A 26,807-nucleotide genomic window follows, 5' to 3' on the forward strand; every position below is an offset into this window, starting at 1 on the left:
AAACAAGCTATTCTTCAGACAGGGCTCCCGTAATCGACGCTGTGGGAGGATCGACTGTTCGACGACGTGGTAGCTTATTTTCTTCGACGACGAGACGTTAGCAATTCTGGTACTTCGGCGAAGACATAACGAGTCTACGGTGACTGCAATCGGTACCTAGCTTCTGGAGCTGCTCTGTGACTAATCCGTAGTCACATACGTTAGGTTAATTCAGAAAAAACAAATAACGACGGTATCCGACCGAAGCTGCCCAAAGCCTTTTAAATCAAAATATCTGCCTTTATGACGGAGACGGCGAGCGAAGGAAGACATTATGATTTAAACATAGCGCCGAAAGAAATGTTTAGCCGAGACGCTGATGATTAAGCAGTGACGTAAAAATATTCCAAAAGATTGTGAAATAAAAATTTTGACAAAAAAAAATTTAAAAAAATGAATTGGAAATAATGAAATTAATCGGAATAAAATGAAAATGAGCCTTGAAGGTAAAATTGAAAACGAATCGAATTAAAAATATTTAAAATTTTGAAACAAAAAAAAATATATAACGGTCACGTAAAATACACCATTTTCTACGTACCCTCCATTCAAGAGTCCAAACCCAATTTTGCGAAAGATCACGTCGGGGTCACCACTGTAGGGTAAATGATGTGGCTCGGTGAATGGAGGTAAATCGAAATGAAACAGTGGTGTTTACATGATGTGACCGTTATTTATTGACAATATAAAAAATGAGAAAAATATAAAGATAAAAAGGATGGCAGCGGAGTTACCTGTTGACGAGGCTTGGGCAGTCGATGGTGGCACGTCTTAATCGAACGAGGGTTGAGCACTGAATGACCGAAATACCCTTCAATAATATCCCAGATAAACGTCTCGGGGTTGCCGCCAGCTATTCGGTGTCGGGTTCCAATTGGCACCCCGCCCGTGTTCAACATCTGGGATTATATTTCTGGGTATTTTGTAGACCGTTATTCCACGATGTAAAATTCGACATGCCTCAATTCGCTACACCTTTTTATATTAAATATATGAAAAAATACATCTTATTCGTTAAAAAGTAAACCATAAGCTCCAAAAGCAAGCGCAATGTCAGCTTGTGCCCAGAATCTGTGGTAAGTGAATGTGGGAGCTTCTCCACCATTGAGGTAAGCTTCAACTTTTGGCCAGTCTGGATCGTTCTTGTACCATGAACGGATTTTGATGAAGGTGGCGGAAGAGTCGATGACATCACCATTGGGGTATGTACCTGTCCATCCGCTTGGAACGAAGACTTGTTCGTTGAAACGGCTGTAATCGTCACGAACTTCTGGGGCAGAAATACCTTTAGAAGTTTGGTATTTGGTGTAGAGGGCATCCAACAATTTCTTGGCTGTGCTTTTAGCGTTGCTGTCGTTAGCTTTGGCGGCATAGTAACTTAAAGTACGCGCAGTAGCTCCTGCAGTACCCAAATCCTGTCCCCATGAAGTAATGGTGACATGGGCATTTGGTGGATCTCCAGACCATCCCAGATTAGCGGGCATTTCGAAGTCATCTCCGTTCCATTTGATGTTGGGAATAACCCAATTAACCCACTTGGCTAATATGGCTTGGGCTTTAGAATCTCCAGTGACGTAATAGTACTGAGCGAGACGATCAGCTGACCATGGTTGCATTCCAAACCATCTGTTGGATGGAGGGTCATGATACACAGGTTCCCAGTCGTAGAACATGCCATGGAAAGTGTTGGCCAACAAATCGGAATCAGGTGTTTCATATCTTCCTTTCCATGAGTTGGTGACACCACCAGCGAATGCTCCTTCGGGTGTCTGCAAAAATTCGTACAGTTCCAATTGCCTTTCCAAGGAAGTTTGCCAATCTTCAACAGCAGTGGCGCCTTTAGGTTTCAGATTTGCGTCGTTGGAGAGAGCGTAGGCAGCCAAAGGATTTTGGTAACCGAAGTGAGCAGAACCATCTCCAATACGCCAAGCCCAATCGTATTGTGCATTGTAGGAGGCGCCCCAGGCGAAGTACCAGTTGATTAAATAGTGAGCACTGCCTTTCCCGGTAGCTCCAGGGCAGCTCCAAGCTCCAACGCAGTTTCCTATTTGTTTGAAGTACTTGTCGAAGAGGGAATACCTACAAAATAAAAAATAAAATATGTTAATAAATGTTATCAATAATATATAACGGTAATTATAATATACCTAAGATAGTCGCCCATTTTGGCTGCTTTAGATACGGTATCAGCTACAGTTCCATATTGTCCTTTTTCAGTAGCCCATTTGGCAGCCCAGAAAGCAGCCTGAACAGCTCTTGCATCAGCATCGGGAGCAGCAGTGTATTTGTATTGGTGAGCGTAAGAGTTGTCCTTAGTGAACAAATCCAAGAATCCATTTTGACCACCATATCTTGCAAAAACAAATAAATATTGAGCATCTAATTATGGATATAACCAATTGAAACTTACCTGAATTGATCGCAAGTGGGTTGAGGAACAGTTCTCCAAACGGATTCTTCAGGACCCCTTTGGTAGTTGTTGAATAGAGAAGGACCTCCATAACCATCTTCGCACTGTCCTTGAGTGTTACCGAAACCATATACGTTGTCAACATCAAAGATCCAGTGCATGGTATACATGTTATCGGAACCATATGCACTTTTCAATTCTTGTGCAATTGGATCTTGACCTGAAGAGTTTTGTTGTTTATTATAGAGTTTTGGGAAACATTAAACGTTGAATAACTTACCGACTGGGACACTGCTGTCGACTTGTGAAGGGTATTCGCTAGGATTATCCAATTCAGCTTGGAAAGTAGCAGGTTTACTGGGATCATAAGCACCATTAGCTGACTGTAGAGCAGGAATAGCGTATTGTTCCAAAATGCCCCATGCAGAGTTGAACGATGAGAAATCACCTGTGATGGCACCATGCATGGCTTCCAACCATACGTGGTAACTGAAGAACAAAACATAAATACGAACTCACTGTCAGAACACATAGACGATCTTACCTGAAGGCCTCCGAGGTAGTTTGATGTCCATGATCCGGAGCTTCTACAATCAAAGTTTCAACGCTGTGATAGGGAATGCCTTGGGATGAAAAATATCCATTAGCGGAATTGTGGATTTTGTTGTATTGCTCCAAGAAGCGATCCGTGTATACTCCTGCGTGTATGCCAACCACGCAGGATAAGGCCAGTATGGCTAGTGACACTCTCATAATACAATCTATTAACAATATCAATTAATAATACAAAAAAAAATTATTAAATATTAGTTTTGAAAATCAATAACAAATTTGACCGGTATAAATAGAATTCTTACCCTTATTGTTGTGTTTTAACAGAAGGAATGATGCTCGGTTCTTGAATCCATCTCTTTATATAGCACAATTCCTGTAGCAATCAGATAAATCGATTTAATCGAGTCCGCATGAGCAAAACAAGAACCTAAAGAAACTTAATAGGTACATTAGTTTAGCACTTGAATATGTTTTGTATAAGCGATCATAATCTACGTTAGGATTCGGCCACCTAAAAGGAAACATTACTTTAAGATTATTTGTATTTAGTTGTCAATTGTACATCATACTCGACGCATTCGTTCAGTTCGTACTGTATTACTTATATCGATCAGTTTCGAACGGTGAACAAAGCGTAACGTATCTATTGAGTTAATTCAGGTAATAATAAAATGTTTGTAAATCGATTTTCAAAGCTTTGTTGTATTAATCATTATTTAAATATTATCGGTTACCTTCATGCTACAATTTCCTATGTTTTCTCATCATTTATATTCCCTTGCTGCTGCTACAAAAGTTTGTCAGCTGAGTATGAAAAATTAGAGCCACCAATCAGGTGGATGTTGTCCTCAGATACTATATTTGTATTCTGTCGAAGATTAAAAAAAGACTCGCCGAGCAAAATATAAAAAATAACAATAAAACATTGTATCCGAAACAAGTTATACCAAAAAAATCATTAAATATTGTTTAACTCTCATTTTTCAGGATTTACAATATTATATTTTACAACATTTATTTTTTAATCTTAATTGATCAAATTTCAATATTTTTCCTCAGTTCTCCATCAATTATTCTTGTTATTTTTCTGCTTCCAGATCTCTCTTTAACAAAGTATAAATATACTTCAAAATAATCCAGCCTTCTATTTTTGAGTTATTGGCTACACAAAAAGTATTGTGTTGATATGTTACGCATCATTGAGTGTAACAATTTAAGAAAAACCATGTTAAATATAAAATATCTTGGCTAAATGCTCCCCATAGACAAATTTACCTTAACATATTTCATTGGTATACTACTACAATTAGGTTATTTGTTTCAAAACACACTTTAATGTATTTTATTGCTATTTATAAAAATCTGACACTACAACTAGCAACTTTTATATTATAAATACTTTATTTCAACTTTGATGGATGTAATTGGTCAAACCTTGGTAAAAATAAACGTCTAAAATAATACAAAATATAAACATTAATAACATCATTAAGTCCATTGAACTTATATTTTAAAGTCATATAATTACAGAGAGAAAACTGAGTATCCAACTGTACATTGAATGGCCTAAAATTTTCAGTACTAAAGCAATTCATTGTTGAACAACGAAATATTATTGAAGATTTTATATCATAACACATTATCTCTTGCAATTGTAGTAAGAAATCATTTTTTCATCGCCAATAATAATGGGATGCAAATATATCTTCCTTTTTTGTAACTGAAGCAAAAAACTCGGTACCTCTCCAGGTTATTCCTCGTTTTGATTGCTCAGCTAGAAACTTTTATTAAAATACAAATACTTTAGCTACACTTATTTCGTGTTAAAACTCCCATAAAGTATTTTATTCAGTACAAAATTCAAAACAGTAAGAGAATTCTTTAATACCTGCGCGTATCTTTTCCAAAGATTCTATCATATCCACTAAACTTTTCTTGCAGGTGTTATAATTTATACAATTTTATAATGGCCATAATCAAGCTATATTTTGTCTGAAACTACAAATATGTGAAATACAAAAATCGAAATAACAATAATTCGCATCCTATTTGTGGAAAGAGTTATTGCTTCGAAACGATTAAGTTTCAGCAACTACTTCTTTAAAACAAAAAAAGCACTATATATAAATTTAATTTGAAATAAATAATCAGTAGATAAGAAATAGAAATTATTTTATTGAGAGTTAATATCCTCTACATTGTCGACATTCCTAGCCCATTGCCTATATCTATATAGCAATATACAGTTAAATTGGAAAAGATTTTGAGTATATACAGGAATAGACCAGCTTTTGGTATATTTTCGCTCAAAATAAGAATGAAGTTCCAAAAAATACGACAAATGGAATACACTTCGAGTGCACTTTCGAGGTAGTCCCATTGGAACCAAATCAGGATCTGATGGGGGGAAGGGGGAGAACTGAGAACCTCAAATTTCAAAGGCACGTACAATGTTTTCACACATTTTTATCTAAAATAATTAGATATTGGTGTATAAGGTTATTGCTGAACTGAACTGTGACGAAAAATCGGAAGTAGTTCAGTGCAAAAATCAGTCAGTTTGCTTTTTAAGTAATAACCATATCATACAAGCCGTTGCAGAAACGTTGTAGGCCACTGTCTAATTTGTTCCTTAATAACCGACTTCAAAAAAGGAGAAGTTTCTATGTTCGGCAGTATATATTATTTTAATGTATGTTCGCCGATTTCTCCGTCACTTATGAACCGATTTTCAAAATTCTCGTTCTGATCGAAAGAGTGCACTTTCGAGGTAGTCCCATTGGAACCAAATCAGGATCTGATGGGGGGAAGGGGGAGAACTGAGAGGGAGAACCCCAAATTTCAAAGGCACGTACAATATTTTCACATATTTTTATCTAAAATAATTAGATATTGGTGTATAAGGTTATTGCTAAGTTTTCAGAAACAAAAGTCTACATTTTTTAAAAGTATACACATGTCAATATTTTCAGTTTGCTAAGGGATGGGAATATGTTTAAAATAATATTTCCATAAAATAATACTCATCATTTATTTTCGATTCAACAATTCATTTTATCTCACTCATTGAAAAGAATCCCATAAATACCGAAAGATATTGCGATATCCGCTTGAGTCCAGAACCGGTGATAAGTGAAGGAAGGCGCGGATCCCCCGTTGAGGTACGACTCGATTTTAGCCCAATCGGGATCGTTCTTGTACCAAGACCGAATGTCAATAAACGTAGAAGAAGGATTGATGAAATCGCCGTTGGGATAGGAGCCGTACCATCCGTTGGGTATATAGGAGGAATCGGTGAAGCGACTGTAATCTTCATGAACTTCTTCGTTGGAAATACCTTTGGATGTTTGGTATTTGGTGTAGAGAGCGTCCAGAAGTTTTTTCGCTGTATCTTTCGCCTCGGCGTCGTTTGCCTTGGCCGCGTAATAACTCAAGGTACGCGCAGTAGCGGAAGCGGTACCCACGTCATTTCCCCAGGATGTGATGACGACGTGAGCGTCTGGTGGATCGCCAGACCACTCCAGGTTAGCTGGCATCTCGAAGTCTTCTCCGTTCCAACGTATGTTTGATACCACCCAACTCACCCACTTAGCTAAAATACCCTGCGCTTGGGGATCACCGGTGACGTAGTAATACTGGGCGAGACGATCAGCCGACCACGGTTGCATACCGAACCATCTATTGGACGGTGGGTCGTGATAAACCGGCTCCCAATCATAAAACAGTCCATGAAACGTATCGACGTACAAGTCGGAATCGGGAGACTCGTATCTTCCTTTCCACGAGTTGGTTACACCGCCAGCGAAAGCGCCCTCATCGGTCTGCAGGTATTCGTAGAGCTCCAGCTGTCTTTCCAAGGACTTCGCCCAATCCTCGACAGCCGTGGCGCCTTTGGGCGTGAAATCGGGATCGCTGCTCAGAGCATAAGCTGCCAGAGGGTTTTGATATCCAAAATGGGAGGCGCCGTCTGCGGCTCGCCAAGCCCACGAGTACTGCGCGTTGTACGACCCTCCCCAAGCAAAATACCAACTGATCAGATAATGAGCGCTCTCTTTGTAAGTACCTCCCGGACAAGTCCAAGCCCCCACGCAATTTCCAACTTGCTTGAAATATTTATCATATAACGAATATCTAAAATAACATAAAAAGTTAAGTAAAAAATATTGAGAGAACCAAACAAACATACCTAAGATAATCTCCAAGTTTCGAAGCCTTCGATACAGTGTAAGATACTTCATCAAACACTCCTACCTCATGAGCCCATTTAGCAGCCCAAAATGCTGCCTGAACCGCTCTAGCATCGGCGTCGGGCGCTGCAGTGTATTTGTATTGATGCGCGTAAGAAGAATCCTTAGTGAATAAATCCAAAAATCCATTTGTGCCACCATATCTATTTGAAACAATATTTCTTAAAACCTGGAATATTGCCAAGCTAATATATAGTTAAGCAAAGTCAACACATATATCAACTTTCAACCAAAAAAACTTCAGGCCAAGATAAAACAAACACAAGAGAAGAATAATAATGTATAACCACAGTAATGAACTGCATTTACAGTAATAATTTTAACCAAAAAAAATGAACTGATTTTGTATCAAAATATACTGACTCTGATGTTCAGATTTTCATGTACATTATGTGTTGTTAATCGTGTAGTACAAAGGATTCGATCGATTTATTGTCATTTGTTCTATATCTTGTTATAAATTCTGTTGTTTCAGGCACTTCTATCGATATTAACCTCGCTCTTACTTTTTTGTTTTAAAATTGTTACTTTTTCTTCTTGATTTGATTAAGGGCAGAAAAATACATCAGTACAATTGCGAAGAATATCCATGTTTTTAATGTTTAGAACTTTTAGAATACATTCAAGGAGCGACTCGATACTGTTCAACTGAAAGTTAAAGAAACGTATTCTTTTGAGAAAATATATAATTGTTTCCAATTTTCAATAAAACTTCTTAATGTCATATGAATTATAACATCATTAAATTATAAAGCTTATTTAATCTTATATAGTTCCAACATGGGGTTTTATTAAGATGTTAAGTTGATTAGTAATCCAATGTTGCCAAAACAAAGTTGTTTCACAAATTACCATTCGTTATTGCTACATAACCAACGAAGAACTGCACGATGACCTCGATATCAAATGGATATCCTAATATCCAAGCGCAGAAAATCAGAAGAGAAAGGAAACCAAACCACACGAACTTGTATGGTATAAAAGTTGTATGGTATAAACTTTTGAAGTGTTAGATGAATTTAGTCCATATTCATCGAACAGAACGATAGTAATCAATTAATTTGTAAACTAAGACTTTACTAAGCATATCTGCGATAAGAAAAATTAATTATGTCAACAAATTTTCAAATTAATTGTCCAAACAACATAATTCTGAGACCTCTAACAAAGCTATTTCATCTATTTTCAGACGGCTTGAAAATCTATAACCTGAAAACAATTTTTTACATAAAACATTATCAGCTTAAAATTTTCGTCATGATTTATATATTGTTTTAATACCAGATCAGAATACAACAAAATCTACCTGAATTGGTCGCAAGTCGGTTGAGGAACGGTGTTCCAAACCGATTCTGCCGGACCTCTTTGATACGTATTTATCAAGGAGGGTCCCCCGTAACCATCCTCGCATTGATACTGGGTGTTGTTAAAACCGTAAACGTTATCTACGTCGAGCAGCCAGTGCATGGAGTACATGTAATCGGTATAATAAGCATCCTTGAGTTCTTGATAAAGAGGATCGTAACCTATGACGACCCACTTCATGAGAAATCGATTAAATCCCATTAAATAATGATCTTACCCACTGGAACGGTACTGTCTATTAATGAAGGATATTCACTGGGATGGTCCAAATCCCCCTGAAATGTAGCTGGGCTGTAAGGGTTGTAAGCCGCGTTGGCGGTTTGTAAAGAGGGTACAGCATAAGAATCGATGAGGTTCCAAGCGTTGTTAAATAAGGAAAAATCGCCTGTTATCGCTCCATATACCGCTTCCAACCATACATGATAACTAAACCACATAATAAAAAACCATTATGGTATTACGCGTGCTTTTTATTACCTAAAGGCTTCAGAAGTCGTTTGATGACCATGATCCGGAGACTCAACGATCAGTGTCTCGACACTGTGATAAGGAATTCCATTAGCAGAGAAATATCCATTTGCGGAATTGTGGATTTTGTTATATTGCTCCAGAAACCGTTGAGTATAGAGACTTCCATTAATTGCCACCACAGTGGTCAATACAGTTACAATCCACAAGACATTCATAGCGTTATATATCTTAAAATAACATGAAAAATAGCAACATTATAAAGGAAGACGTTTAAAACTTACTCATTGAAACCAGGAAAAAGATGAAATTACGTTTTATTTTCTAAGACTATTCTTTTAGATAAAAAGAATTGTACTAGAACAAGTCGAAAGTGTAGATAAAGAAATATAATAGATAGATTATATCAAATCTTAAAATAATAAAAGATAATTATGACTTAATGTTACCGAAATATATCAATACCAAGAATTTGTTGATTTAAAAATCTACCTAACCAATGGTAATTAATTACAATAAATAAAAACAACAATTCAATAAACTATTTTTTTATTAAATTAATTTACTTTAATTTATAAATTATTTAATTTATAAAATGTATAAATTAAAGTAAATCCAACAAAATTGGTTGATTATCAAATGATTTTCCTGCTAGATTTTATGAAAGTGCGAAGATTCATTGTACTCGTAAGGTAGAGGTGTCAGTAAAACAATTACATTGATCATATATATACTAAATATGTTTTAAGAAAATGCCACTACAAGCTTATCGAATGATTAAAAATTCAAATATAAATAGAATTAATCTTATCTCGATTTGCGTACGTAAGGTAGTCCATAACATGTGTTTTTTATAATTAAGATATTATAAATTTTTATTTTGTATTTAGGCCTAAGTTCCCACAACTGTATACTAATTATTTTAATATAAATCATAAATATAAACATTTTCTTGCAAGGCTTGATATATTCAACGAGAGATAACAGTAAGATACAATCTATCGCTTGTGAGATGTAACAAAGATGGACAGGATGAAAAGAAAGGACTTGAATCAGTACCTAGGGGCTGCAAATATAGGATTGCACTAAAACATCAAGCCAATTAGTAACAGGTCAATTGAAAAGTCCCCGGTCTAGCATAGTAAAACATCTTTTTTGGCAAAATTAGTTTTTTTTATTCAACATAATTCCCTTTAAGGGTGATACACTGATTATAGCGACCCCCCAACTTTTCGATACTATTTGTGTACTTGATTTATCTTTTATTTCAAAATAGGCCTCAGTTTCGGCGATCACCTCTTCATTCGACGAAAATTTCTGAGATCTGAGAACAAGAAATAGTCGCTGGGGGCCAGATCTGCAGAATTCGGTGGGTGAGGAAGCAATTCGAAGTCCACTTCATGGTTTTTTGCCGTCGGTTTCACTGACTTGTGACCCGGTGCATTGTCTTGGTGAAGTAGCACTTTATTTTTCTTCAAATGCGGCCGTTTTTCGGCGATTTCCTCCTTCAAATGGTCTAATAACGTTAGGTAATAGTCGTTGTTGATAGTCCTTCCTTTTTTCAAGGTAGCCAATGAAAATTATCCCATGCGCATCCCAAGATACAGACGCCATAAACTTGCCAGCCGACTATTGCGTTTTCCCACGCTTTGGAGCGGATTCATCTTATGCAGTCCACTCGGATGACTGTCGAGTGGACTTTGGAATGAAATGACGGAGCCATATTTCATCCATTGTCACATATCGTCGTTGTTTTTGGAACTCGCGCGGCACCCATTTTGCACAGAGCTTTCTCGTACCCAAATATACGTGAATGACATGATGTACACGTTCAGTTGCTATCTTTGCTAGTTTTAGAGTGTCTGCTATTTCATTCAATTTCAATTTACGGTCATTCAAAATCATTTTGTGGATTTTTTTAATGTATTCGTCGGTAACAACCTCTTTTGGTCATTCACCATTTTCGGTGCTCATTTCACCACGTCTAAACTTAGCATACAAAAAACGAATTTTTCCAAAAAATGTGTTTTACTATGATAAGCCGGGAACTTTTCACTTGACCTGTTATCTAATGTAAGATGTAATTAATAAAAAAATATTTTGAATCAGTGTGAATCAGTCAAATTTGGCGGGGACACCAACTTTCAGCGTATGGAAGACACAGATCAGGTAAATAAAATATGGAAAGCAAAGACTGAAAGGACAACAATCAGAGACCGACCGAAGAAAATCATCAGCAAATTTACTTCCAAATAATTTACTTACAAATTTAAAAATACCGAATAAATATAAAAATTAAAGACCGAAAACTCTTATACAGAATCTACAATAAGCAGTAAGCTCAATCCATAAATAAATCCTTATTTATAATAGGAAGAAACACTAAAAGCTATACATGTTGTAACAATTATTAACACATATTGGCAAATGTTGTAACACATTTATATAGAGTTGTAGATAGCGATAAATAACAATACGCTAAGCCCCGAAATATGTGAATAATTGTTACTTATATTGATTTAATTGAATCAGATTGAAATCTGATTGTCGCACACTTCATTATTTTTATTTTTTATTTGTTATTTGTATGTAAATTTACATATTACAAGTGAAAAATGATTTCAGATTACCAAGAAATACAATAATGTTTTAATAATATGTTTGCAATGATAATATATTTACGTATTAATTTTTCCGGAGCATATATATTATTCCTGAAGAAGAGTATCTTGATGGAAGTAGAATTTTTGTTAAAGTTATTTGATCATTCTTGAAATAAAACAGATTATTTATATTCTGAAATTTGTTAAATTCCCTTTAGCTCCTCATTAAATGTTCAGTTTCGAAAACTATTCCCGAATTCAGTTTCTAAAATTTTCTTTAAAACTCTTTTTAACTGAAAATTAATATTCTCAATCAAATCAAAACACTGTCCCTGAAGCGTTTAGTGTTTGGAATAGTCAGAAACCTGACACAATTACATCAGATGCATGCACTTTTGATGATATTCAGTTGTGCGTAAGAAGATATTATGATGACGAAAATCCCAAGAGTTATCAACCCGTAACACTCAAATAATCTTTAAGAAACCTGACACAAATAAATGAGATGCACTTTTGATGATAAGGTCAAAAAGAACAAATGGTGACTGAGAAGATATTTTGATGACGGAAATCCCAAGAGTTATCAACCCATAACACTCAAATAAAGTGACTTAGAGTGTTTTTCTCACCTAATATTGCTGTTCTTTTTTCAGTTCAGTATTATTTTGCTCTAAATGTCGATATTCTTAACATTTTAAGACATATTTAAAATTAAGTACCAAAATGCACTCAATCATTAAAATTAAGTAGCAATTTTAAAAGTTCAAAAAATGACAACCAAAAATATCCATATTTTGTGAAAAATATCGATATTTTTCGGCATCGCTATGTGGGATATTCAATATTACTTAGTATATTTCAATATTTCAGTTTATGTAGCAGGTATTTCAATATATTTTGTCGTTTTATAAGAGCAACGTTGTATTTTTTATTGGCCGTTCTGTTAAGCTTAATTTAGGATCTTATTCTATAAAGAATATAAGAAATATATTAAGTTCAAAAATTTAGCAGGATAAGATGGCAGGATAGTTGCGGGCTCGAATACTGCTAGCGCACGGTCGTAAATTTATGTTTGTGATTATTTAACATTTGTGATTGTCCTTAGGCAAAAATCAGACAAGGAAAATGATCCCTGTTACGCCAGTAAACAGGTTGGGTAAGACCGGATGTCTTCTGGTATGATTTCCAAATTGGTCGTTCGCCAGTCGGTAGATAAACCCTCTGGTAAAATGGAGACCTTGAAATATAAAAAGTAATAAATAAAATGCCAATAAAACGAATATTTTGTGGATATATGAATATACAACGCATAATTCACTTTAATAAAAACATATATTTTCTATCTTCAGATCACAAACACTTAAGGAATGGTCTTGCGATTTGTCAGATTTCGAAGTATGAAGTACCGAGCCAACCTTCTACATATTCAGCAAAAATATCAACCTTTAACAAGAAAAAACTTCGAACCCAAACTGAAACAAACACAAGAGCAAAATAATAACACAATAGCTATATAATTAACATGTCAATTGAATCAATCCCCGGCCTGACACATAGATGGCGCTACGATAATTAAATCCGTATGTTTCTTAGTTAGCCCTAACCTTCAAAAGATGCGTGTATAAATTTGGCAGCTGTCGAATCGTTAGTTTGTGAATTATAGCATTTTGAGTGAAGCAACTTTCGTTATTGTGAAAAAAATGGATATAAAGGAATTTCGTGTGTTGATAAAATATTGCTTCTTGAAGGCAAAAATACAGTTGAAGCAAAAACTTGGCTTGATGCCGAGTTTCCGGATACCGCCCCAGCAACATCAACCATCAAGGATTGGTATGCTAAGTTTAGACGTGGTGAAATGAGCACCGAAGACGGTGAACGCAGTGGACGCCCAAAAGAGGTTGTTACCGACAAAAACATTAAAAAAATCCACAAAATGATTTTGAATGACGGTAAATTGAAATTGAATGAAATAGCAGACACTCTAAAGATATCAACTGAACGTAAACATCATATCATTCACGAATATTTGGGTGTGTGTGGAAGTTTCATACAAAGTGAGTGCAGCGCGAGCTCACTTTTGACCAAAAAACAACGACAAGTTGATAATTCGGAGCAGTGTTTAAAGATGATCAAGCGTAATAAACCCGAGTTTTCGCATCGATATGTGACAATGGATGAAACCTGACTCCATCATTTCATTCAAAGTCCAATCGTCATCCAAATGGACTGCACACGATGAACCCACTCCACGCATGAAATAATTTTCAGTGACTATCTTGAAAAAGGAAGGGCCATCAACAGTGACCTTTACATAGCGTTATTGAACCGTTTGAAGGACGAAATCGCCGAAAAACGGCCGCCTTTGAAGAAAAAAGAAGTGCTGCTTCACCAAGACAATACACCGTGTCACAAGTCAGTAAAAACGATGGCAAAAATCTATGAATTGGGCTTCGAATTACTTCCTCATTCACTGTATTATCCAGATTTGGCCCCCACTGACTATTTCCTATTCTCAGATCTCAAAAGAATACCCGCTGGGAAGAAATTTTCGTCGAATAAAGAGGTGATCGCCGAAACTGAGGCCTATTTTGAAGCAGAAGACAAATCGTACTACAAAAATGGTATCGAAAAGTTGGAGGGTCGCTATAATCAGTGTTGAATGTTGAATAAAAAAAATAATTTTGCCAAAAAATGTGTTTTACTATGGTACACCGGGGACTTTTCAATTGACCTGTTAATGTATAACCACACTCTTAAAATTTAAAAGAAATTTTAATCAAAATATACTGACTGAAATGTTTCGAGAGTGTTTCGCACATTCTGTTTTCTCAGTCTTGTGGTACAATCGATTCGACTTCTATTGTCATTTGTTCTCTATATCTTGTTGTGTTTTTTTTTTAAGATATCTTTACTGATATTAACCTCGCTCTTAATTCTTCGTACTAAAAATATTACTTTTTCTCCTTGACTAGATTAGCGGCAGAAATATACAGTCTATACTAATTCGAGTATTTTCTGTGCATTTAAATACTTTCCTAGATTCGATTATGCTATTTTCGCACTCTAATGTCTAATCAATCATTTTATACAAGTTAGTTATAAGCATACGTGACGTGAGCTGTCAACTATGGAAGATGGCGGAGTTTAAAACCTACTTTATTCAAGAATTATATGAATCCGAACAAAACAGAAATAAATAATATCGGTACACTCGTTCTTGTGTCTATATATATCAAATTTTCAACTTATGTCAGAACAAAGATCTAAAACTTTTACAGATCGCCTTCAATGATGTGATAACAATGAGTGCATCCGTGAAAATACTTTGGAAAAATTACCAAAGTGGAATTATCCAGATTTAAATAGATATTTTTTCAGTGAGAACATGTAAACAAAATCGTTGAGCACGTTTCCTTATCGCTATTTTTTTCAATTCTAAATAAACAGCATTTTAAACATTGTACCTATCGCACGATTTAACAAACAATCATCAGTGTTTTAATGTTATTTATCTAGTAACGATAACATTACCAATATATTAATCCAGAAGTGTAGATTCCATGTACTAAAATAATATCTATTATATGTACTTATTATAGTTTTTGTTTTATTTTTCCTAAACCCACAAACATTTTCTTTTATTGTTAGATGATCTGAATATTTTACAACAAATTAAAAATCCATCGGCTTGTGTAACGGCGATGGGACGGTCCACCTGCTGATGCGATAGTCGCGGGTTCGAATCCTGCTGGGATATGGTCGTGCTGAGACATTTGAGACAGCTTTTAGAATATTAAAATAAGGTTAAACCAAATGTTTTGCTTATGTGACTGGACTAACGTCATAACAGGCATTCTACCGTTATAACGTTTTAAACCATTTATAAAAATACCAGATTTCCAGTTTGGATTTCGAAATCACCACTCGACAATCGACCAAGTGCACAGAGTAACAGCGAGTAACAGTGGTTGTTGAAAAGGTATTCGAAGAAAATATATACTTCCCTGTAATATTCCTGGAAGCCTCACAAGCTTTATACCAGGTATGACATTTGGGATTAATCTACAAAATGAGCAAATTTCTACCGCGGAATTACTGTCGACCGCTGGAATCATATCTTTTCGAAAGAAAATTGTTCACTTAAACCTATTTCGTCTGGAGTTCCCCAGGGTAGTGTTTTGGCACCACTGCTGTATCTGCTCTATACTGTTGAAATTCCAACAACAAAGGAAACAGTACTTGGAACATTTACCAACGACAGAATTATCATGACATAAGATATATATAGTCCTAAGTCTGCAGAAAAAGTACAAGCAGCAGTCAACAAGACCTACAAATGGACTAGAGACTGGAAAATACAGCTTAATATCTCCAAATTTGTCCATGTTAATTTTGCATTGCGGCGAAATGACAAAAACCTAATTATATCACTTGATGGATGCCCGATTCCTCAATCAGAATACTATAGGTTAAATTGAGAACATCATGTTAGACAAGTAGAATAGATTAGACTCAAAGTCAAGCAACTGCTCTTATTACTCGGAAGATATTCCCAAGTTAACATGGAATAAAAGAGATTGATTTATCAGTCAATCGTAATACCAGTTTAGACCCATGGGGTGCATATATGAGGTGGTACTAAAACATCAAACCAACTGGTAATCCAATGCACTCAAAACAAATGCTTATCGCTACGTAACCAACGAAGAGCTACATAATGGCCTCAAAATTAAATGGATATACGAAGTGATTGAAGATTTTACCTTAAAACATGAAATAACGTTGCTAAACCAGAGCAAAGTGGAAGTAATACAGCTACTGGACAACACATAGGAAATCAGAAGATTGAACATCTGTGTGTCAGAACAAACACATGAACTGGTTTAGCGTGTAAGAGCTTAGATACATTAGTTCTATTTTACTCGCTTGCTTGTGTATTACTGTAAGTACAACAGAACAGTAGTAGTAAATTAATTGGTAAATTAAACTGTACTAAGCATATCTAATGTAAGATGTAATTAATTTTAAAAAATATAGATATATTTTTTTTTAATTTAGATAGTTGAGGGCAAACTCCAATTCGATAAAGAATCACCTATTCTAACTTAGAATGACCAGTTTTCAAAGGTTACAAAGTCACATTTTCGAAAATCCTAGTCAGATCCAAGAACACTACCCTCATATAGTTCTTGTCGACTTGGCGGATTGATGAGTATTTGGGCCGAAATCCAATTCGCTGGTCTTGGATGATGGATATTGGAAGATTTTAAAGCTGTCGGATGGTAATACAATCAGGAACCAGTGTTTTCCATTGACTGGGTTTCTAAATTATTATTAATATTAGTTTCGACATAACGACTTAAGTAGAAAGGTAATATTTTGTTGGACATAAGTGAATATTTGGACACTTAAGTATACAAGTTCATTAAAAATAAGTGAAAGGTTACTTCGTTAAAAATAGAAATAAAAAAAACCTTCCATGAAACAAATTCGATTATCGTAAAATAAATAATGTTACTGCCCAAACTGATTAGAGCTTATTATCAGATGACATTTCGGATCGAAAACGCCTACTTTTACGAAAAGGGTCAATATTATCGAAAACATAAGCACACCTCGAACTTGTGTATTAAGTTCAAACTCATCCGAAATTACTGATAAACAAATAGGTTTAGTATTAAATATCCGTGTGTGTTATTTATCTGATCGAACAAAATAAAAACAACTTTAAGTTTCTTAAGCCTTTGTTTATGTGTAATCAATAACGAATGATATAATTATTTAAATGTGGATATTTCCATCGAGGGCTTTTTAATTAGCCATTGACGTAAACAGCGTGCTCGCCAATCAGATGATCCTTAAGATGGAAGTTTTTTTTGGTAATTGATGAGTGTGATATAATTGAGATTCCTCTTATAATAAAATAAACAGCATAAATATCGTTAAGTGTGTTTATTTAAAATACACTTTGAAAGAAAAAGAGGAAAAATATTACCTCAGAAAGGAAACATTTGGAAACGTGTAGAGTTAAAAAATCAGAAAATAAAAAAAATAATTTTCTTAAAAACTACTTCATTTCAACAAAAATAAATCAGCAACCAAAGCAGATGCATATAAACAAATAACTCATGGTGTGTGATGTAATTAATAGCACATGACACAATGAACTGAATTTAAATAAAAGTGTACTCTATAAACCATTACATTCATTTCAGCGGAAAAAAGTATCAAAGAATATAAAATATTTTATAAAAACAAAAAAATCGAATGGACTTAAAAAATAAATAAGGAACTCACTAAAAATTCAAAAATAATTAAACTTATATTTTTAACACAAAAAAAAACATTTAGCAATCATAATAACCGTTGTAATAACTAAATAAAAATAAACAAAACCTTATTGGCTACCTATGTACTACACGTATTTTATATTCTACTATATACACACAATTTAGCTTAATACCTACCTAAACCTATTTACCCATTTCAATATTATTTTAACTACTACCAACTGATCATTTTAAAATTGGTCGCGAGCAACAAATTATATTATTTTTGTTCGTAATTTAATTTTACGAACCCAACCGAACCCAAACACTTATATTACTTTAGATTCGTTTTGTTCGTAATTTAATTACTGTTACGTTACTCCATTATACAAAATGTGGTCATTATTGGGAGTTAAGTATTTTAATGTTGCTCTTTTGGTTTTTGGTCTTGTAGTTTTGGTCTTAAATTTTTAAACTTTTAACCTGTTTAGAACCTTTGGGGATTTTAGTCCCATTTTTCGTAACCGTGCTGAGTTTTTACCACTACTTAAATTTATTTTTAGAATCCCTTATATTTAGCAGTTCCTTAATGACGTCACATCCTCGATAGTTTGCAGGGTGGTTTTTGCCGTAATGGCAGCATTTTAGTGGTACATTTTCCGATTTCTTGCAGGTTTATAAAATGAAGATATTCAGGAAAGAAGAAGATCAAGGAAAACAACATTTTTTACTATTAAACTAGCCAGATATTCAGTAAAATATCGTTCATATGGCATCAACCCGTCAGAGTTCCACTCCATTATAAAAAATGTGGTCATTATTGGGAGTTAAGTATTTTAATGTTGCTCTTTTGGTTTTGGTCTTATAGTTCTGGTCTTAAATTTTTAAAGTTTTAACCTGTTTAGAACCTTTGGGGATTTTAGTCCCATTTTTCGTGACCGTACATTTTCCGATTTCTTGCTGGTTTATAAGATGATGATATTCAGGAAAGAAGAATATCAAGGAAAACAACATTTTTTACTATTAGACAGGCCAGATATTTAGTACAAAATATTTTCCTGTCAACTATTAACATATAACTAATATGAACATAAGTTGTGTGTTATACAGCCAGCTAAGAAACATATATATAAATTAATTGTATTCTTCAAAAAACTAATTTGTGAGAAAACATTTTTGTTATTATTATATTAATTTACAAATAAATTTATTACTATCGTTCTTTTTAACCGAGTTCCAAGAAAGGAGGAGGTTCTATGTTCGACTGTATATTTTTTTATGTATGTTCACCGATTTCTCCGTCTACTGTGGACCGATTTTCAAAATTCTTTTTTTATTCGAAAGAGTGCACTTCAGATCTGATGATGGAATCCAAGGAAATGTAGGAAAACCATCAAATTTCAAAGGCTCGTACAAAGTTTTTACATTTTTTTTTTCTAAAATGATCAGATATTTGTGTATAATGTTATTGCTAAGCTGATGTGGCGGAAGACACAACTTCGCAACGGGCAGGAGTTAGAGAATATTTCTTTAAATATTATAGGGACGCACAAACAACTAATTGTATACTTTGAAGGTAAGCTGATCATAAAAGCAGGGACCGGACTGCTATATTGTTGTTTTTGAGAAGTTTTTAGTAAGGGTTAAAACCTTTCAGTTTGCTTTTTAGGCACTAACCATATCATATGGGAATCCGTAAAAATACTGCAGGCAACTGCCATTATGCTATAGTAGTTACACAAGGCTTACACACGGAACGGACGTAGCGGGTTCGATTCCCGACGGGGGCAACGACTTTTTGTTGTTCTTTAGAATATTTGTCAAATCACCTCTAATCGTTCCTTATTTTCAATCATTGTTTGTTTATTCCTATTTTTGCTCATACCGGCTGCACTTTCACTTGACCCACGCATTGTAATACTTAATAAAATAACTACGTAATTTTTAAGTAAATATCTAACACTAAAAATTATTTGTAGTTTTTAGAAAGAATAAAATTGTTATCTTGTACACTTGTAGTGATTTTCAAATAAAAACGAAACTGAAACAAATGTATATCATTGGCAAGTTTCCCCATATATAGCTGGTACTCTATAGCTTGTTAATGTACTTATAATGTTACTGTAATATATACGTTTTAAAAATATTTAATCTACAGAAGATTATACAAAACACAAAATTATAGAAAACCATGGAATACACTACATGTTGGCAATACTGCTTATACGCAAATAACGTGACGCGTATGCATTGCTCAATGCCAATTCTTGTAGGTTATGTTCAGTGTTTAAAATCGGTTTAAACAAGCAAATCCCAAAAAAACTATTATCAGGACTGCTTGCTTCTTGCACTCAAACATGGAGGAGGATATGTTGCGATTTGAACATCAGTATCGTGGTGTTCAATTTCTCGAACTTCTCATTATATGATTACTGCAAAATAATATCTCGAGAGTCTCAAATGATTTTTACTATGCCTATCATATTGCTGCAAACACTATGCACTGCAAACATATTATGCAAAACTAACAACTAGAATACGATATTAATAAATAAATACTGTGTATCTGTCTTAAATATTGTGTAATATTCTATAACCTAAAAACTTCAATTCGTAAGGAGTTATTACAAATTTTCTATTTTCAACAAAACTTGTTTATGATATTTTCGCTAGTACAATGTTACATCGTAACAAAAACAATCAACTGGAGTGGATACATGCTTTTGAAGTACGTACTTTTTAATAAGCGCACATATATTTGTTACTCAGTTTAATTCTAAACAACCATCAGATATAACCACTTTAATTTCTAGAATAAAATCAAAAACCTTTAGCTAGCCAAAAATAGAAAATTCAGTCAGAGATTCAAAAACATTTATATAATGTCATATAAATCAAAATATTGAATCCTTAACAAAAAGACGAAATAAACGTAATTCTTTATAAAACAGAGCAAAGTTAACACATGTCAATATCACACGTCTATGACTGAATATTGAAATAATTTTAATCATTTTTTATTTACCGTATTGCAATATATATCGACTATACTTCTGAATGAAAAAATATAAGGATTTCATATGTAAATCATACCTCATTATATATTTTTTGCTTATTATATCTTATACTTTCGTCATGAAATATTCAATCGTCAAAGAAGTAATTGTACAGTTTTCTAATTATTTGAAAACTGTTCCCTAATAATGCTTTGTCCATCTTATCTTCTTATCATCATCTTATCCATCTGAATATATAAAGATTACTCTTTATAAGTCAACTAGCGGACCCAGTCGATGTTGTCTTGTCTGAACACTGGCTTATTGTTTGAAGAGAATAATGTATTTCGACAATAAAACAAATAATCAACATCTCTACATAATGAATATCCAGTTAGTGATTTTTTATATTTTCTTATTAATTCTTATAATGGAAAAATGGTCTCTAAAATATTTAATCGAAATCGGTCCAGACGTTTAAGATATTATTTCACACATCAGAATTATTCAATTTCTTTTCAATTGTTTATTATATTTGCTTTCCATATTTCTAAGGAACAAGTCAGATAAGCTTTTCTCATCGCAATGTTCTCGTATTGTTTTTTACCCTTGACATCAATGAAGTTAGTCTTCAGTATAATTATATCGATTTATTTGATTAATCCCTCTTTGTAACCTTACATAGATTACTACGACTGGCTAACATTAAAAATATATATAATTTTCCTAAAACTAAAATGAAATATTGCAAGGAAATGGAAAAATAATTTATTTACGAAATTTTTTAAAATGAAAGAGTAATTTTCACACGATATAAACATCGGGTCATAAACAACATTTTACCGAATTTCTCAAATGTCATTGAATTCCAAAATTTTCTTTGATAAACAATTAATTTCACCAAGTACACGTAAACTGGCCATGTGTCAAACCTTTTCCATACGTTAATTGTTTGTCCGTAAAGGATTATTATCAATAAACGTGAGTCAAAATATATAGAAAAATACGATAAAATCATCATAATATTAAAAAGTAACATCTTATTATTTTGAAGTGTTTATTTGCTCAAGTTTGTCATTTTCAAGGATATAATAAACAACTTTTAATTTACAAATATAATAGAGTTTTATTACAGAAACCAGGTTGTTGGTAAATTAATTAAAATATATTTAAAACAATTTATGGAGTGGTTTTTTCTTTATGTGTTCAATATATATTATACCATATTTATACAAATAAATATATAATATTGTTTTTTTTTTGGGAGGGATATGTCAAGAATTCGAAACAAAAGAACAATCACAGCACATTCGATACAAGAAAGACTTTTTATTGTCCTACAATAAAATAACTTCAGAGTATGCAAATCCTGGGAAAATTTAAATTCAGAAAAGCACAATATATGGTTGCGGTTGTTTTTTTAACAGGTTTTTGAACCGAACCAACAGCTTCGAGTTTACCTGAATCAGGATCGTTACCCTCATCCTTCTTAAATTCCCAGATATTTTTTCAAAAGTTTTTTAACTCGAATTTTAACTTTATTCGAACGTCCGATAAAATGTTTAGCACCTTCTTTTTCATTCCATTCGGTCCATTCACCCTTCCAGTCTTCTTCGAATTAAGTTTTGGCCGTTTTAAACTAAACTTTGATCTCCAGGGAATATATTCTCTGTAAAAAACACTTTGAAACCTATCCCTATTATATAGTCCAAATATATTCAGCCCTCAACTTTAACTGATCAATTTAGAACTCAATATTATAATTATATTTATATCTATTACAATCCTAAAGGTTAGAAACCAGACTAATAAAGTAAATTCACTAAAATCAATAAATCATATAAATTACCTTCGCATTCGCCATTTTTATAAAAGTTTTAACATTTAAATGGCAGGAACACTTTTTTGATTTTGACTTTTTGATTTTGATATTTTTAAAAATATATGTATGCTTATAACTAATCCAAAGGTTATGTTAAACTAGCTTTAACCATTTTGATCAAAATATGTAACTCTAAACATAACCAGATAATATTTCACCTTAAAATAATTTCTATTCTTGAATTATTTATTTTAATATGGTGTTGCATTTTGCTGAATAATGTATACCAATAATTTGGTGATAAAGAATGAAAAGCTTCAAATATATGTCGTTAGTTGGGTTTGATTTATACGATATATTATTCATTAGTTTGTAATTCAGTATATAATGATAATGTAGCGCATGTAATCATTATATTGTTAATCCAAGTCATGTCGCGAATCTATATGCTTCAGCAGGCGAAAAGCCTGATGATAATTGGGGGACTCTGGAAATTGTTATCATCAAGTACCAGTTTTCAAAGATATTATCGCTTATACTCGTACATATTGCAATCCTTGTATGTCCTTGTGTGTTTTTCAATGTTTGTTGAGTTCTTTTTTTTGCTTGGCGATGAAGACGTGAAGAAGTTAACAGATAACATTCAAATTACCATCACTTGTTCATTAGCAGGAGTTAAAGCTGTGATATACCAATCCGATAATTTCGCTCATTTAATTAATACGATCATAAAAGAAGAACGAGTTTTGTTACAGTCCAAGGATGAAAATATTAAAAATTTATACTGGAGCTTTGTTAAATATATTAACAAATGTGCTATAGCCATTGTTGTTATAGCAGGGGGTACGGCAGGTCTATTGGTTGTAGCCACCAGTACCATAGGATTATTAAGTGACAGTAATGATAAACCAATGATTTTCTTGGCCCACTTCCCTTTCAATCAAAAAAAACACTACTTCACTTCAATATTGATACAAGCCAGCTCCGTTGGTGTAGCTACAGTGTACTATTGCATGTCCCAAATACTGTATCTATGTATTCTAACTTTTGTCAAAGCAAAACTGAAAGTACTACAGTATCACTTTAGATGCTTTAATATGGAAAATGGTAGTAATGATGCAAAAAGAGCTAGAGAACTGGTTAAGTACCATCAACGTATCATAAGGTATCATAACATAATGTATAATTATACCCTTCATACAAAATATGATTATTTTAGATTTGTGGAAAAATTGAACGATTCTATTAAATATTTGTTGTTGATTGAGTTTTTGTCCAGCTCGCTAAACATTGCTTCTGTTATGTATCAACTATTATCAGTAAGAACCAAACATAGAAAACACTCATTATATTTCATTAAATAATATTTCAGGCCCAAACAGTAACTGATATAATTTTTTCTATTAGTTACCTAATGGTTTTAATAGGACAACTATTTATATTAGCCTGGCACGCCAATGAAATTAAAGTCGAAGTATGTATATTTCCTAAAAGCATTTTGGTGAAGGAGATTTATTTTTGAAAAGTTACAAATAAAGTTATATCTCAAGAAATATATTCTTCCGAAAAGAAAATGTGTAATCTATCTATTTAAGAGTGTTGCTGTGTCGGATGCTGCCTACGATTCATCTTGGTATACGTCTAGTTACAATATCAAACAAATGATGCAAATGGTTATAATGAGGAGTAATAAACCATTGTTGTTAACGATTGGACCTTTTAATCCGTTAACAACACAAACTGTCATATCTGTAAGAATCTATATAATATATAAATAGTAATCAATTATTTTATAATCAAATAAATAATTATTTTAGGTTATTAATGCTGCCTATTCTTATGTTATGATTATGACCAATGGCAATGATTTATAAAATGTTGACATTACCAATTATACAAGCAGCTAATCATTATTGTTTTTGTTTTATATTATGTCGTACTTTAATAGTATACGCTAGATGAATAGAGAGTATATATTACTTAATAAGAGTTGCCACTGTAAAGCTAATGTATTTTTTGCAAATAAAAACTTAATGGATTTTTTGATGTCAATTATATGTTATGTATATATGAAATAGTTCGTACACAGCATATTCTGCCTCTAAATAATTCATGTTCCTGTCTATAGAGCTAAATAATATTACATATTTAATCCTATTTCCAGGCAAGAAAGAAAACATACGGCATTAAATAACGGTAATTATTTTCAATTTGATTTTTTCCAATAGGATATTTAAACGCAACAAAATGCAAATAACGTATCAATAAGTTTGCTTCACTTCACATTTGAAAGCATGTCTAAGATTCAGATTTTACGACAAGCCAGAATTCTGATGATTGTCGGAGGTGTCTGGAAAATACCTTTTTCCAAAAATCCAAACATTTATACACTGTATAAGATTTACGCTTATGTCATTCAATTGTTCTACGTTTTGGTTGCGTGTTGCATGTTTATAGAATTTTTCTACTTGTTAAACAGTGAAGATGTGAAAAAGTTAACTGATAATCTTAAGATTACTATCAGTTGTTCATTGGTGGCAGTGAAGGCCCTTATTTTCCAGGCTGGAGCTTTTCCTAAACTTGTAAAAAACATGATTGCCGAAGAGAAAAATATACTAGAGAGCAGCAATGATGAAATTAAAACGTTATATTGGAAATTTGTTTCATACATTAATAAATGTGCAACAGGAATTCTTGTGGTTGCTGGAGTAACAGCTGTACTACTAGTAATAGCTGGAAGCGTTATTGGTCTCATGAGTAAAAGCGAAACGAAGCCTATGCTCTTTTTAGCACATTTTCCATTTGATCAACAAAAACATTACAAAGCCTCCATGATAATTCAAATGATTTCTGTTGTTATAGCAACAACGTATTTTTGCATGTCACAAATATTTTATTTGTGCATCTTGACTTTTGTCAAAGCTAAATTGAAAATTCTACAAGTCCATCTCAAACACTTTAAAAACGAATCAGATATAAGCAATGTCAAAAAAATAAATAATTTTATAAAACTACATCAAAACATAATCAGGTGGTAAAACAAAATGTATTTAAGTTTATCAAGCTAATTATTACATTTCAGCTTTGTAGGCGATTTGAATAAATCCATAAAGTATTTACTTTTAATAGAATTCTTGTTAAGCTCTGTCAATATAGCATCAGTAACATATCAGTTAATATCTGTAAGAAATATAATAATAAAAATATAATAACTATAATATATAATTTTAGGCATCCACTATAGCAGACTTATTATTCTCTTTTACTTATCTTATGCTTTTAATAGGGCAACTTTTTATTTTAGCATGGCATGCAAACGAAATTAAAGTTGAAGTATGTATAAATTGGATAAAATAAGGTAAACGCTTGAAAATGTTTTAAATATTAGAGTATCGCTGTTTCTGATGCAATATATCAATCACACTGGTATGAAACTGACATCAACACTCAGAAGCTAATTTTTATGATCATACTTAGATCTCACAGACCTTTATTATTAACAATAGGTCCATTTAAGCCCCTAACAACACATACAGTTATTTCAGTGAGTTAGTCATTTAATTAGAATTTAGAGCTACTGTAGTGTAACATTTTAGGTGATGAACGCAGCCTACTCTTTTATAATGGTAATGACAAGTAGCAACTAATTTCAATAACAATATAGATATCTTGGTGATCATTATCACGAATGAAAATTATACTGTTTCTTGCTTGTCTCAATATATCTTATGCACTCACCATTTAACTACACATAAATACAACTTATTATATCACTGTAGGTAACAATAACTTTAACTCAAAGGAAATAAAACCGCCACATCTATAATAATATACTGTATATTACATATAATGCATTCCTCTACATATAGTGTAATAAACTAAATAACAATGTAAAATATTTAGTTATCTGGAATATTTTCCAATCCTTTTAGTACATAAGCATTTCCACTAAGCCTGATATCTCTCAGATATTGAGTTTTTTGCCCTAATGTATCCAAACGCCTTCGGTACATATTACCATTGACAAGATAGT

The 26,807-nt window shown here is 33.2% G+C and overlaps 4 protein-coding genes across 5 annotated transcripts; 2 read left to right on the plus strand and 2 right to left on the minus strand.

Annotated features, from left to right (window-relative positions):
• Window positions 1–1,013: 1,013 nt before the first annotated feature.
• Window positions 1,014–3,443, minus strand: LOC143198857 (exoglucanase B). The gene is made up of 6 exons (XM_076408429.1): window positions 3,307–3,443; window positions 2,994–3,210; window positions 2,730–2,938; window positions 2,450–2,669; window positions 2,187–2,390; window positions 1,014–2,118 (listed from the first exon to the last, which is right to left on the minus strand). Exons 2-6 carry the CDS (start codon window positions 3,200–3,202, stop codon window positions 1,047–1,049), a joined length of 1,914 nt encoding a protein of 637 aa, XP_076264544.1. The 5' UTR covers window positions 3,203–3,210; window positions 3,307–3,443; the 3' UTR covers window positions 1,014–1,046.
• Window positions 3,444–6,021: 2,578 nt separating this feature from the next.
• On the minus strand, window positions 6,022–9,464 carry LOC143198859 (exoglucanase B). Its single transcript, XM_076408432.1, has 6 exons — window positions 9,369–9,464; window positions 9,094–9,314; window positions 8,834–9,042; window positions 8,558–8,777; window positions 7,191–7,394; window positions 6,022–7,135 (listed from the first exon to the last, which is right to left on the minus strand). Exons 2-6 carry the CDS (start codon window positions 9,300–9,302, stop codon window positions 6,064–6,066), a joined length of 1,914 nt encoding a protein of 637 aa, XP_076264547.1. The 5' UTR covers window positions 9,303–9,314; window positions 9,369–9,464; the 3' UTR covers window positions 6,022–6,063.
• Window positions 9,465–23,205: 13,741 nt separating this feature from the next.
• On the plus strand, window positions 23,206–24,773 carry LOC143198881 (odorant receptor 67c). Its single transcript, XM_076408487.1, has 5 exons — window positions 23,206–23,939; window positions 23,994–24,093; window positions 24,147–24,248; window positions 24,370–24,525; window positions 24,592–24,773. Exons 1-5 carry the CDS (start codon window positions 23,206–23,208, stop codon window positions 24,646–24,648), a joined length of 1,149 nt encoding a protein of 382 aa, XP_076264602.1. The 3' UTR covers window positions 24,649–24,773.
• A 260-nt stretch (window positions 24,774–25,033) lies between these two features.
• Window positions 25,034–26,552, plus strand: LOC143198882 (odorant receptor 13a). Of its 2 annotated transcripts, none has more exons than XR_013006309.1 (5): window positions 25,034–25,805; window positions 25,857–25,956; window positions 26,079–26,107; window positions 26,163–26,318; window positions 26,371–26,510. XR_013006309.1 is itself a non-coding variant. In XM_076408488.1 (5 exons), exons 1-5 carry the CDS (start codon window positions 25,069–25,071, stop codon window positions 26,419–26,421), a joined length of 1,146 nt encoding a protein of 381 aa, XP_076264603.1. In that variant the 5' UTR covers window positions 25,035–25,068; the 3' UTR covers window positions 26,422–26,552. The 2 variants fall into 2 exon arrangements, 1 of the variants encoding a protein (XP_076264603.1); XM_076408488.1 differs by having other exon boundaries at window positions 25,035–25,805; window positions 26,006–26,107; window positions 26,371–26,552.
• Window positions 26,553–26,807: the final 255 nt, after the last annotated feature.

Source organism: Rhynchophorus ferrugineus, unplaced genomic scaffold, assembly GCF_030347505.1.
Source record: "Rhynchophorus ferrugineus isolate W39M unplaced genomic scaffold, kcgeb_rfMv2 rfM6, whole genome shotgun sequence".
Taxonomy (NCBI): domain Eukaryota; kingdom Metazoa; phylum Arthropoda; class Insecta; order Coleoptera; family Curculionidae; genus Rhynchophorus; species Rhynchophorus ferrugineus.

What these genes read in the sequence shown, in the direction of transcription:
- LOC143198857 (XM_076408429.1), bottom strand. Translation starts at nt 3,202, where the DNA reads ATGAGAGTGTCACTAGCCATACTGGCCTTATCCTGCGTGGTTGGCATA. An exon ending in ACTACCTCGGAGGCCTTCAG is followed by an intron (nt 2,939 to 2,993) that starts GTAAGATCGTCT and finishes TTTGTTCTTCAG; the next exon opens with TTACCACGTATGGTTGGAAG. An exon ending in CCCACTTGCGATCAATTCAG is followed by an intron (nt 2,391 to 2,449) that starts GTAAGTTTCAAT and finishes TGTTTTTGCAAG; the next exon opens with ATATGGTGGTCAAAATGGAT.
- LOC143198859 (XM_076408432.1), bottom strand. Translation starts at nt 9,302, where the DNA reads ATGAATGTCTTGTGGATTGTAACTGTATTGACCACTGTGGTGGCAATT. An exon ending in AGACAGTACCGTTCCAGTGG is followed by an intron (nt 8,778 to 8,833) that starts GTAAGATCATTA and finishes GGGTCGTCATAG; the next exon opens with GTTACGATCCTCTTTATCAA. An exon ending in AAACTTGGAGATTATCTTAG is followed by an intron (nt 7,136 to 7,190) that starts GTATGTTTGTTT and finishes ATGTTATTTTAG; the next exon opens with ATATTCGTTATATGATAAAT.
- LOC143198881 (XM_076408487.1), top strand. Translation starts at nt 23,206, where the DNA reads ATGTCGCGAATCTATATGCTTCAGCAGGCGAAAAGCCTGATGATAATT. An exon ending in TACCATCAACGTATCATAAG is followed by an intron (nt 23,940 to 23,993) that starts GTATCATAACAT and finishes TGATTATTTTAG; the next exon opens with ATTTGTGGAAAAATTGAACG. An exon ending in CAACACAAACTGTCATATCT is followed by an intron (nt 24,526 to 24,591) that starts GTAAGAATCTAT and finishes TAATTATTTTAG; the next exon opens with GTTATTAATGCTGCCTATTC.
- LOC143198882 (XM_076408488.1), top strand. Translation starts at nt 25,069, where the DNA reads ATGTCTAAGATTCAGATTTTACGACAAGCCAGAATTCTGATGATTGTC. An exon ending in CTACATCAAAACATAATCAG is followed by an intron (nt 25,806 to 25,856) that starts GTGGTAAAACAA and finishes ATTACATTTCAG; the next exon opens with CTTTGTAGGCGATTTGAATA. An exon ending in CAAACGAAATTAAAGTTGAA is followed by an intron (nt 26,108 to 26,162) that starts GTATGTATAAAT and finishes TTTAAATATTAG; the next exon opens with AGTATCGCTGTTTCTGATGC.